At 38.7% G+C, this 13,555-nt stretch overlaps 1 protein-coding gene across 17 annotated transcripts in view; it reads right to left on the bottom strand.

The window, feature by feature from the left end:
- Nucleotides 1-13,555, bottom strand: part of ERC2 (ELKS/RAB6-interacting/CAST family member 2) — a 918,050-nt gene that overhangs the window by 875,607 nt on the left and 28,888 nt on the right. For all 17 annotated transcript variants that reach the window (XM_074313127.2, XM_074313130.2, XM_074313128.2 and 14 more), the window contains one exon: nucleotides 11,746-12,542. In XM_074313127.2, coding sequence (XP_074169228.2) covers nucleotides 11,746-12,402 — 657 coding nt within the window. In that variant the 5' untranslated portion in view covers nucleotides 12,403-12,542. The remainder of the gene's footprint in view (nucleotides 1-11,745; nucleotides 12,543-13,555) is intronic.

The following is a 13,555-nucleotide window of genomic DNA, read 5'->3' on the forward strand; positions in this document are numbered from 1 at the left end:
TAGACAAAACTACAGTTCTCTGAAAAGTGGAGGGAGACTATTTCAAGGATGAAAAGATGGACATTTTTTTTTTTTTGTCCTAAGATTCAGCATGCTAAGTTATGTTGTGGTGCTAAACTAGTTCATATCATCCAGTTCTAAGTCCATGGGCCTATGTAACATTGGGGAAAATACACCCAGATACCCACATTTCAAATCAGAGTTAAAATGAAAAAACATATACACAGATACGGCATATGATTGACTTCTTAATTTATTAGGTCTCTTGATATGACTTACAAGCCCTTAAAACATTCAGAGAAAGAGAGTAACTAAGGACAGCTCAAGTCAGTGAAGTGGACATCTGTTTTTATCCTCAAGTATCCCTTCACCCTTCATCTCAATAACTTGAAAGAACTGCTCCTCTCCCAATGCCTAGTGCTTCAATAGGGTCACCAATCACAGGAACCCCTTTTCACATACCTGTCCCCACCCGTACTACATATACTCACCAAGTCTGGGGACAGGATATAACTAAGGCAGGACCAAAGTCCTACCATAAATTTTCCAAGTGGGAAATGAAGACATAGGGATCTTTTAACCCTCCAGTTGTGGTAATGGCAGGCAAGACAGTCCACCACATGAAGGAGAAAATGAGGCTTACACATAGAGGCAGACAGCAAGAACCAGACATGAAGCAATGGGGAGAGACTACATCCTGCTAGTTTGAGGCCCTGGATCCAGTCAACCCCAAACTCTACCCCTGAGCCTTTCTGCAACTTCATCATGGGAACTAATAAATTCCATTTTTTGCTTATTCAGGCTTTGAGTAGCGCTTGTGTCACTAGTTTGGAATATTGCCCAATACAATTAGTAAGTAGGTTTCTTCATTCTAATGTGTAAGGTCCTTTATCTCATCTCACCTCACTGAAGTGCACATATTTTCACAGTTATCATGACTGGTAAATTATTGTAATCATTATCAAGTAATGATTTTCTGTGTTTTATCAGTTAGGAAGGTATTGAGTTGGAAGTAATAAAATACCTAACCACAGTGACTTACATAACTAGGGGCTTATTTTTTTCACATGACCAAAAGTCTGAAGGCAGGCTATTGCTGGTGCTGGTGCAACTGCTCAAAGACGGCAGGGCATAGGTACTGGAGCTTGTCTTGGTCTTTCTTTCATGGTTATTGTATGGCTGACACAGCTCCATGCATCATATCGGCACTCAAGACAAGAAGAAAGGGGTTAGAAGTATTGCTGGTGACATTTATTCCTTTTATCAGGAAAACAAAAGCTTTCACACAATCTCCCAGATTTTCACTTGGGTTTCATTGGCCAGATACTTGATAAAATATATATGTATATATATTCACTTCACTTCCTCTCTGCTTTGGCAGGGAACAGATTTCCCCGACCCTACCGACTTTAGACTTGGCCACGTAACACATTTTAGGTAATAGAATGTCGCAAACAGAGACTTTAAATGTATTTGTGTTGTTTGGTTGGACACTTGATGTCTGTAATCCACGATGAGAAGATGAAGCCCTGAACAGCTGCTGTTGCAAGAAGTTGGAGACATGAGACGTGACATGACTAATCCCAACTTGCAGACTAAGCTGGTGCCCAGTGTCCAGACCTCCCCAATGAAGTGGCAGCCAACCTACAGGTATGCGAGGGAGAAATAAATGCTTCTCTTTTTGAGCCAATAAGCTTGGGGATGGCTTGTTATACAGCATAACTTCAGCAACAGCTGCCTAATATATAGGGGCTCAGCTTAAGATCAAGTTTCACAGTCAAATAAATTTGGGGAATTGCTAGATTAAGAAAATTTAATAAATATTTTTTAACGGCAAGAGTTAGAGCATTTCACATGTTAATAATTGCATAAGTTTGCTAGAGCTGCCATAACAAAGCACCACAAACTGGGTGGCTTAAACAACAGAAATGTATTGTCTCAGTTCTAGAGGCTAGAAGTTCAAGATCAAGGCATCAACAGTCGTAGATCCTTCTGAGGACACTGAGGAAGGCTCTATTCCAAGCCTCTCTCGGCTTATATATGGCCGTCTTTACTCTGTCTTTTCACATAATCTTCCCTCTGTGCATGTCTATGTTTTATCCAAATTCCCCCTTTTCATAAGGACACCAGTCATACTGAGTTAGGGCCCACCCTAGTGACTTCATTTTAACTTTATCAATGTTGTAAAGACCCTACCTCTAAATAAAGTCACATTCAGAGTTACTGGGGGTTAAGACTCCAACATATCTTTTTGGGGGGACAATTCAACCCATAACATACACATTATGATTTTTCAGGATAGGAGTATCTAGCATGTTGTATCTCATGTTTATTTGACCAGAAAAATCTCTTTTGGAAAATGTCACTTCCAAGAACACACTTTGGAAATACTGGCTTTGAGGGGATCCATGGATTTTAGACTTAGAGTAGCAGAAGGAAGAGTGCCTGGAAGAAGGCGCAGGGATAAGACAGGTCTATCTGAGTAGGGAATATATTTAAGTCCTACCCACACACATGAGGGGACTTGACACTCCAGGGCTGAGCCCTTATTCCATAAACCCTCACTCAGTACTCAAGGTAACTTGTAGCTGCATTTAACTATCAGTAGACACCTCTTCATCATACAGCTGCCTCACCACCTTCTCAGCAGGAGATAGAATTAATTCTATCACCCACTTGCAATTTGTACAACTCTTCATGTCTGGACATTCACGATGAAATGAGTATTTTAGAACAGAGTTGAATGACCTCTGTTAAAATGACCCTTCAGTTATACAAATAAAGGAAAAAAATTACAACAAAGGAAACACAGAAATATGATCCACCTTGACCTTTTCCAGTTACAAGCTCAAAATGAGAACCAATAAATCATATATTGAAACTAGCTCAAAACGCATCAAAAGCCCATATTAATATTGATTTAGAGTAGATTATTTCCTAATGTGTTAAGCCAGAAATAGAAATTATCACATAACCATTGCTTAAAAGCTGTAGCATTCGCCAGACAGATTTACTTACCTTCTTAGGTTACGTTTCCCTATGACCTTGTCCCACTTCTACACACACACAAGGCGTAAATATTAAATCTAGTACAATCTCCCAGTGAGTGATGCTATTTATATTCATGCACCTCCTTGGCTAGCCATGCACAACTTAGGAAAATGTTCACAAATTGTTTCATATAAACCTAATTTGGAAAAAAACAATCCAGTAAAAATACAAAGTTAATGATTGCACAAAATATCCAGGAATATGAAAAGTCAATAACTTATATGCACCAAGCTGTAAGATATATATGCTTATGAACTTTCCAAAAATGTATTCTCCACCATGTTTTGTCTCTGTGATCTTCACCACATAGGTAAATAAAATAGAGCTATAAAGGAAAGACAATTATATAATCTTTTAGAGAAAACGGGTTCACTTTACATCCCTATAGTTGTATTCTCCCACCCTCAACACCTACCCCAACCCCACACAGGCCATTGAAAATGTTAAGGGGGCTGCCTCAAGTGGCAGCCAAACATTCATTCTAAATCTTTTATTCTCACCTCTCCCCAAATCAATATACTGGTGTGACACTGAGAGCATAGACTACGTGTTCACGCCATTCCAAAGAATCACGGTCCACTCTTCTTCCATTCAGGAAAGTACATCATGAAGCAAAAAGCACAAGTGATAGCATAAGGATAACTCTGCATCCATTCACTCTGGTTTATACACACAAGCCAATGTCAGTACTATAACTCTTAACAGTCACAAATGTATTTATTTATATTCCTGCAGATCTGTGTGGCTAAGAAGTAGGGCCTTGGAGAGAACCTAGGAGTGGGAGGAGGTCTGGGGTATAATATTCATCTGGGAACCCGAGTATCAAACATTTACACAGGAGAAAGTTGGTTATCGGCCACCCAACCACGGGCTTCAAGGTTCCAAACAGTCTTGCACTTCCTGTAACACAGAGAGGGTATTCAACATCCTCCCTTAGATCTGGAGTTGGATTCAGCTCCCTCAGACACACCACTAAGACTTCCAAATCTACTCAAAGGAACTGATGAGTGTGAGCTCTCTACAACACTGCTATTAAGGGTGGAAAGTCTGTGCTTTCTTACCTGTGGGCATTACATTCACAGAACCATGAGTATCATAAACATGAGCACTCTAGCTTTCTCACCTCCACCCTATAATGCACCTTCTTCCCATTTCTATTTACATAATACAATTCAAATTGTTTTAGATCATCTGAATTTAGATTAGTGAAATGCTAATTAAATACCCTCTGATAGAACCACACTTGTAGATGCAGTCTCTGGTTGTTGTGGATAAGAAACCATAATCAAGTGTCCCTTATCTCTTGTATATTCATTTCTTCCACATAGAAAAAGTTTCCATGATGTTTCTTCTAAAGGAGAAATTATAGTAAGTTATGGGAAATGGAAGAAACTATTAACAGCACAAAAACCATTTCTAGGAAAAAGAAATAAACTCCTAATTCAGAAGAAAAATACTAAATAAACTAAATCAGATATTTAATCAATCTATCAAAACTTCAGATGCTCCTCAACTTATAATGGGGTTACATCCCGATAAACCCTTCATAAGTCGAAAATATCATGCGAAAAATGCATTTAATACACCTAACCTACCAAACATCATAGCTTAGCCTAGCCTAATTTAAATGTGTTCAGAACCTTTGCATTAGTCAGTACAGATGGACAAAAGCATCTAACACAATGAATACATTGTAGAGTATCAGTTGTTTGTGATTGTGGCCTGACTGGGAGCTTTGGCTCACTAATACTCAGCATCCTGAACGAGTATCATACTGCAAATCACTATCCCAAGAAAAGATCAAAATTTGAAGTACAGCTTCTACTGAATGCATATCACTTTTGCACCACCATAAAGTCAAAAAATAATAAGTTAAACCATCATAAGTCGGGGACCATCCATAACCATTTTTTATATTTGGTATATATGAAGTATAATCTTCCTTTTATACTAAGATTCTGTTCACCGCTAAGTGATCCTATAAGAAGGTAGTGAACATAAAGTTAAGGTCTTAAATGTTGGCATGAAATAGACCAAAGCCTTAAATTCCAGCTCTGTGAATTACTACCTGTATGAACTTGGGCAAGCTGCTTATTTTTTCTCCATTTATTTTTCATCTGTAAAACGAGACAAAGTCTAGCACCTACCTCAGATGATTGATTCAAATACTAAATAAGATAATGTACACAAAGCTCTAAGCACAATCAATGCCTAACACATAGTAAGTCCCCAACAGATGTCTACTGGTAGCGGCAGCAGTAATAATAGAAACAGCAGACATCTGCATTGTTCCCCAAACTTTTTTTCATCTAGCTCCACTTTTTGACAAACATAAAAACCCCACTGGTAGAAATTTCTAGAGCTCCCTCATATCTGATTCCACTCTCCTTCCTGAAAAGGGGAGAGGATGAGGCCTTCCAGTCCCTTGCACTTATGTATGTCACTTTCAGTTCAAGGAATTGAGGAGCCAATGTGCAATCTCCAGGTATTCTTTCTCAGCTGTAGCCATGTGCAGAGATGCAGAAAGTCTGGACCCTGAGTCACTGCCTGGAGCAGAGCTACCCTGGAGAGTCACTTGACCTGCTTCATACTTCAAGTGAATACAAAATAAATCGCTGATGTGTTAAGTCCCTGAGATTCAAGGTTTGTTGATTACTGCGGCAAGATCTCCCCTATCCTGACCAATAGGTACTCATATACCCCTAAAAGGGATCCTAAGATACGTCCAAGGGGAGAAAGAAGAGCACTTCAATTTTTGTGAAATAACTTGCTTTTTTGTCAATCTTTATATTCTTTAGTCATATGTCACCCATAATATCCAAGGTAGCCTGTGATCATAGTAGGTTGCAGAACAAGGAAGGGGGACTGGGAGCACCCTTAACTATTCACTTGCTTCTGGCTTAAGGCAACATGGGATAGTTAATTTATCTAGTTTAAACTGAACTAACCCTCATAAAATAAACAAGGGGTTTAAAATGTTTTTACTAAGAGCCAAAAAGTTTTGTGTCATTAAAATTTACCTCAATATACTATTTATTTCACTTTGTCTCTTCCATATTTAATTTTTTGTTAATGTCATAGAAGACATAATATATTGGCACAGTAGCACATCATGTAATTAATTTTAAAAAATACATGTATAAGTAGGGATCTATGCTCAAAAACATTTAATTATCAAGATAATTATAAGACCCAAAATCTATGGGATGCAGCGAAAGCAGTCCTAAGAGGGAAATTCATAGCATTGCAGGCCTACCTAAAGAAACAAGAAAAATCACTAATCAACAGTTTATCTTCACACTTAAGGGATCTAGAAAAAGAACAGCAAAATAAGCCCAAAGGGAGTACAAGGAAGGAGACAATAAAGATCAGAGCGGAAATAAATGCAATAGAAACCAGAAAAACAATACAAAAGATCAACGAATCCCAAGAGTTGGTTTTTAGAGAAGATAAACAAAATCGACAAACCTTTAGCCAGACTCACCAAAAAAAAGAGAGGACCCAAATTAATAAAATCAGAAATGAAAGAGGAGAAGTCACAACAGATACCACAGAAATACAACAAATTTTAAGAAATTACTATGAGCAACTATATGCCAACAAATTTGACAATCTGGAAGAAATGGATGCATACAACCTTCCAAGGCTAACTCAAGAAGAAACAGAAAACCTGAATACACTGATTACCACCAGGGAAATTGAATCAGTAATCAACAATCTCCCAACAAACAAAAGCCCTGGACCAGATGGCTTTACAGGTGAATTTTACAAAACATTCAAAAAAGAATTATCACCTATTCTCCTCAAGCTCTTCCAAAAAATCCAGAAGGAGGGAAGGCTCCCAAACATTTTTTATGAGGCCACTATCACCCTGATCCCAAAATCAGACAAAGACTACAAAAAAAGAAAATGACAGGCCAATACCTCTAATGAACATAGATGCAAAAATCCTCAACAAAATATTAGCAAACAGAATTCAGCAATACATTAAAAAGATCACACACCATGATCAAGTGGGATTCATCTCTGGTATGCATCCGCAAATCAATTAATGTGATACACTATATTAACGAAATGAAAAATAAAAATCATATGATCATATCAATAGATGCAGAAAAAGCATTTGACAAAATCCAGCTCCATTTATGATAAAAACCCTTAAGAAAGTGGGAATAGAGGGATTATATCTCAACATAATAAAGGCCATATATGATAAACCCACAGCTAACATCATACTCAATGGGGAAAAGCTAAAACCATTCCCCTTAAGATCAGGAACAAGGCAAAGTTGCCCACTTTCTCCACTTCTATTCAACATAGTGCTGGAAGTTCTAGCCACAGCAATCAGACAAGAAAAAGAAATGAAAGGCATCCAAATTAGTAAGGAGGAAGTAAAATTGTCATTATACGCAGATGACATGATACCATATACAGAGAACCCTAAAGACTCCTAAAGACTCCTAAAAACTATTAGAGCTGATAAATGAATTTAGTAAAGTAGCAGGATACAAAATTAACATTCAGAAATCAGTTGCATTTGTATATACCAATAATAAAACATCAGAAGGAGAAATTAAGAAAACAATCCCATTTACAATTGCTTCAAAGACTATAAAATACCTGGGAATAAATTTAACCAAAGAAGTAAAAGACCTGTACTCAGAAAATTATAAGACACTGAAGAAAGAAATGAAAGAAGACACAAATAGATGGAAACACATACCATTTTCATGGATAGGAAGAATTAATATAAAATGTCAATACTGCCTAAGACAATATACATATTCAATGCAATTCCTATCAAACTACCAACGACGTTTTTCACAGAAATAGAACATATAATCCTAAAATTTATATGGAACCATAAAAGACCCCGGATAACCTCGGCAATCTTGAGAAATAAGAACAAAGTGGGAGGTATAACAATACCTAACATCAAATTATACTAAAAGGCTACAGTAATCAAAACAGCATGGTACTGGCATAAAAACAGACACATAGATCAATGGAACAGAATAGAAAGCTCAGAAATAAATCCATGCCTATATGATCATTTATTCTACGACAATGGAAGCAAGAATTTATGGTGGGGTAAAGACAGTCTATTCAATAAATGGTGCTGGGAAACCTGGACAGACACATGGAAAAAAATGATGTTGGACCACCTCCTTACACCACATACAAAAATAAATTCAAAATGGCTTAAAGACTTAAATGTAAGATCTGAAACCATAAAATTCCTAGAAGAAAATATAGGAAGAAATTTTACAGACATTACCCCAAGTAAGATTTTTACTGATATATCCCCTCAGGCAAGGGAAGTAAGAGAAAAAATAAACATGTGGGATTACATCAAACTAAAAAGTTTTTTCACAGCAAAGGAAACCATCAATAAAACAAAAAAGAATCCTACTGAATGGGAGAAGATATTTGCCAATGATATATCCGATAAGGGGTTAATATCCAAAATTTATAAAAAACTCACTCAACTCAACTCCAAAAAAACAAACAACCCAATTAAAACATGGGCAGAGGACATGAAGAGACATTTTTCTAAGGAAGACATACAGATGGCAAACAGACATATGAAAACATGCTCAACCTCACTAACCAGCAGAGAAATGCAAATAAAAACCACAAAGAGATACCACCTCACCCCAGTCAAAATGGCTATCATCAATAAATCGACAAATAACATGTGCTGGCGAGGATGTGAGGAAAAGGGAACCCTTGTGCACTGTTGGTGGGATTGCAGATTGGTGCAGCCACTATGGAAAACAGTATGGAGGTATCTCAAAAATCTGAAAATGGAACTACCTTATGATCCAGCAATTCCACTACTAGGTATCTATCCGGAGAAATCCAAAACTCTAATTCAAAAAACTTTATGCATTCCTATGTTTATTGCAGTACTATACACAATAGCCAAGACATGGAAACAACCGAAATGCCCATCTGTAGACGACTGGATTAAGAAACTGTGGTACATTTATACAATGGAGTATTATGCAGCCATAAAGAAGAAAGAAATCTTTCCATTTGCAACAACATGGATGGACCTAGAGAACATTATGTTAAGTGAAATAAGTCAGAGAAAGACAAATACCATATGATCTCACTTATATGTGGAATCTAAAGAAAAGAATAAATGAATGAACTAATCCGAAACCATTTCAGAGATATAAAGGAAAAACTGAGGGTTGCTAGATGGGAGGATGGTGGGGGGAAAGGGGGAAGGTGAGGGGATTAGAAAGCACAGTCAGTAACCACAAGATTGCTACGGGGTTACGAAAGTTAATTTGGGGAATGTAATCAATAATGTTGTGAAGATTTTGTAGGGTATCTGATGGACACTTGTCTCATGAGGGAGACCACCTCAGGGATGATGTAGATTCCTGATCACTGCATTGTACACCTGAAGCTGAACAATAATGAATGCCAACTATAATTATATATATATGGTTACAAGAAGCGGAATACAGCATTAGGAATAGAGACAGTGGAAATGTAATGGCTCTGTGCAATGTCAGAGGGATAGTGGTGGATGGGGGGAGGGGTTGACACATTGTGAGGGATATAAATGATAAAAATCTAACTATTACTTTGTTTTGTGCACCTGAAACTAATTTAAAAAAAGGTAATTATAAGATAAAAGTAATTTGGGAAGTGACAGTTTAGAGAATATTTTCAACTTTATAACTACTTGCATAATTCCTAAACTGCTTTAACCATTTTGCAAAACAACTAAAAAAGGAAAAAAACCAGTACACAACTGGGGAAATGCGCATAGCTATCACAGGTTCACAGGATTTCATGAACAAGCAAAGACAGAAAAAAGCAGAAATGATAGTGAAGAGCATTAATTTGATTTAGGAGTAAAGAATAAAGCTTTCTGTTCCAACTGAAAATCACATTTCCACATCTAAAAACTAGCAAAGGCTTTGTCAGATAATCAAAGGGAAAAGGTGATTGCTTTCCACATATACAAGAAGAGTGAATAGCAGACTCTCATACAGAACGGAAATGCTTCTACTGGTGCTTGAACTCCAATGGGGTAGTAGCCAGGGAAACAGACAGGTGGGTCAGCAGATGACCCTAAGAAAGACAGAGCACTTCTTTAGGCCAACATAAAGACCAATTATCAGAGAATCACTGGTTTAGCCAAGTTAAAATTACCTAGATATCTATAGAAAGTTAAACGATATCTTGGAATTGTTTTAGCCAAATGGCACAGCACCCTCTACTCCACACCTCTTATACTTATCTCACTACCACTAAGAAGTGAGGCTGGGGTTTAAACCCAGGCATGTCTGACTCCAAAGCACTTGTGAAAATATTAATAGCATCATATAAATGAGCCTCACAAAACAGGTAGGATGTGAAAAATGGAGACTGGCTGGGTCTGAAAGGGAAGAAGCAGGGAGAAGGGGTGCTGAGAAGTCCTCCAGTAGAAGGTAATACAAAGAGCAAAGCATGGAAGTAGAAAACCCTGAGTATGAACAGGAATTACCAAGTGGTGGTTCTGGTAGCATAGGAGAGGTGGATGGAGGTGGTGCAAGATAATGCTGGAAAAACTGGCTCAGGTTTTCCTCAGCCAAAGAGGTAGACTTCATTCTGAAGGCAATGAGTAATTATTGAGGGTTTTAAGGCAGGGGGATGGCATAACTGCAGGTAGACATTGGGAAAACTAATCTTGCTATGATATGGAAGGTGGATTAAAGAAGAGAAAGGTATCTTGCACATAATATGTACTTAATTAATATTAAATAGATGAGGCAGAAATTTATTGTGTTTCTCTAACATGATATCAAACCCATTCTACCCAATCCCATTTAATATTGCTCAGCTTGCTATTTAGAGAACAATCTCCACTCATTCTAGAATGAAATAATGCTGCCGGTGCTTTAAAAAAAAAAAATCAATTCACCAGTCAAATGTGGCCCTCTAAATGCTGCTGTTAAAATGTCTACTCTTGGGGCGGCCGGATGGCTCAGTTGGTTAGAGCTCAAGCTCTGAACAACAGGGTTGCCGGTTCGATTCCCACATGGGCCAGTGAGCTGTGCACCCTCCACAACTAAACTGAAGACAACAAGCTGTCACTGAGCTTCCAGAGGGGCAGCTGGATGGCTCAGTTGATTGGAGCGCAAGCTCTCAACAAGGTTGCCGGTTCAATTCCAGCATGGGATGGTGGGCTGTGCACCCTGCAACTAAAGATTGAAAACAGCGACTGGACTTGGGGCTGAGCTTCGCCCTCCACAACTAGATTAAAGGACAATGACTTGGAGCTGATGGGTCCTGGAGAAACACACTGTTACCCAATATTCCCCAATAAAATTTTTTTAAAAGTCTACCCTTGCAAAAATTAACATTTTCCTCTTCTATTCAGAGCGAAGTATATCTGAGCTGCTGTGTGACTGCTGAAAAAGAAAACAAAATTAACCAAACATAAAAGTTAGGCAGTGAGGAGTGATCCCCCCTCTTCTGCAGCATTGTGAAAGGTTATTGGAAAATAAGGAGATCACAAGCAGTAATCTCATATTCCCTATGTCCTCTTAGTCTCCAAGTCAAACACTTACTGAGTCATAGCTTTCTTGATGATGCCAAACTTTTCTTCTGCACAGGTTGTATACCATTTGCAAAGCATCAACTACTCAAGGAGAAGCCTGAAAAACACTGAGATGAGTCATAACCTACCTGATTTTCTTCATGGGAAACCCTCATCTGCTCCTTGAGGACAGACATCCGGGCTGCCTCTTCTTTCCTCAAGACTCTTTCCTTCTTGAGCTCAGGACTCCAGAAGGTTTTGATACTGTTCATGGAAGATCCCAACTTGCTGTCCTTGATGTCTAGCTCTTTCCGAAGGAGGTCATTCTCTCTCTGAAGTTCCTTGAGCTGGGCTTGAAGGTCTAACATTGTGCTATCCCTAACCTGCCTCAACATGGAGGGGACTTGATGGTGATGATGATGGGATGAGCTGGTCAGACCACCATGTTGATCCGTATAAGAAAGGACATCTGTGTGGGAAAGTCCAGCGGAAGCAATATTGGGACTACTCCCCATGGCTGTGACTCGGCCTCCGTACACAGCTCTATTTGTGGCCCTCCCCAGGGTCATGGTGCCCTTTGGGTAAGTTGTCGAAGCCACCCCCTCATGATCACTCAGATACATGGGTCCAGATGTAGCATAGGCTGCATTAAGAGACTGAATATTCTCCATGGACAGAGTCTTACCCGTTCCCCCACCTCCCCCACTGCTTGTCCTTCGATGGCCCAAACGAGGAGATCTTGGCAAACGAGGAGATCTGGAAGGACTCCCTTCCAGATTGGTGATTGTTCTTGCGCTTCCATACATTTTTCTTCTATTACGAGGTGCTGCTTAGGAGAAGAAATACTATGCTAAGTTGGAGATTAAGCCAATATTTCCACTGTAGGCCAGAATTTTCACTGCATTCTTTTCATACTCTGCACCAGGAAATGACTCCAATCAGAGATCTGAAAAATGAGAAAAAGGATAATCAAAAACAAACTTCTTTAGAACTCTGACTATAACTTCATTATTTTTTAAAATATGTATAGATAGATATAGTTTGATGATGATGATAACAGATGATCAATAGATAGATAGATAGATAGTCATACCCATGTTCATTTAAAAAAAAGTGACCCCAAAACTTTACTTACAGCATCTAAACATTTTGTAAATTACACCCACCCTGCTCCCAAGCAAGGTCAAAATTTCTCAGAGCAAAAAAGATCCTCCTTTTTCTTAGGAAAACAAAGCTCTGCATTTTGGTCTGTGCTAAGTGACAGTTGGGACCTCCAGAAAATTCCCATAGAATTCCTCCTCATAGAGACCTTAGTTATAAAATACTCCCTCCTGAGACGTGACCCCGATACACAGGTGACTTGACAGTCACTCTGAGAAGCTGTTGCTTCCTAGGATGTCAAATAACAGTCAGTCGTGTCGTTACTTCCCTCCTGTACCCATTACAGACGTCACTAATCCATCATGGTCCCCTTTTCCACTGGATTCAGAACTCTTCTCAACACATCACTCTAGATAGTTTACCACCAATCAGTTGCATTGACACATGAGTTAGAAACTATCGGCCATCTTGGAGCTAAAAGAAAATGAGGTGGCTCAACCAATGAGACTCCCCTACATATAGCCAGATCCCAAATGCTATCACAGAGAGTATGACAATCCTGCCTTTTTCCCCTTTCGTGTACATCTTTCAGGCTCATTTTGGGACTTCTTTTCCATTTTGAATCACTTAAATATTCATGTGATCCCCTCCACATCTGTGAGAAGTAGCACAGGAGAACAATGCATCATGTTAGAGTTCCAGGTCCATAACCCCTAGAGAAAAGTAGAAGCTCCCTGTCACGGCTACTCAAGTACATTGGTGCAGATTTTATGTAGTCAGGGCTACAGAGCTGTGATTGTCCCTTCAATGCTAGGATCCAAATGACTTTAATGGGGTGTATCATGGCCTCCTGCTCTT

The sequence above is a fragment of the Rhinolophus sinicus genome, chromosome 5 (genome assembly GCF_057876585.1).
Source record: "Rhinolophus sinicus isolate RSI-liver-muscle chromosome 5, RSI-T2T, whole genome shotgun sequence".
In the NCBI taxonomy this organism is placed as follows: Eukaryota; Metazoa; Chordata; class Mammalia; order Chiroptera; family Rhinolophidae; genus Rhinolophus; species Rhinolophus sinicus.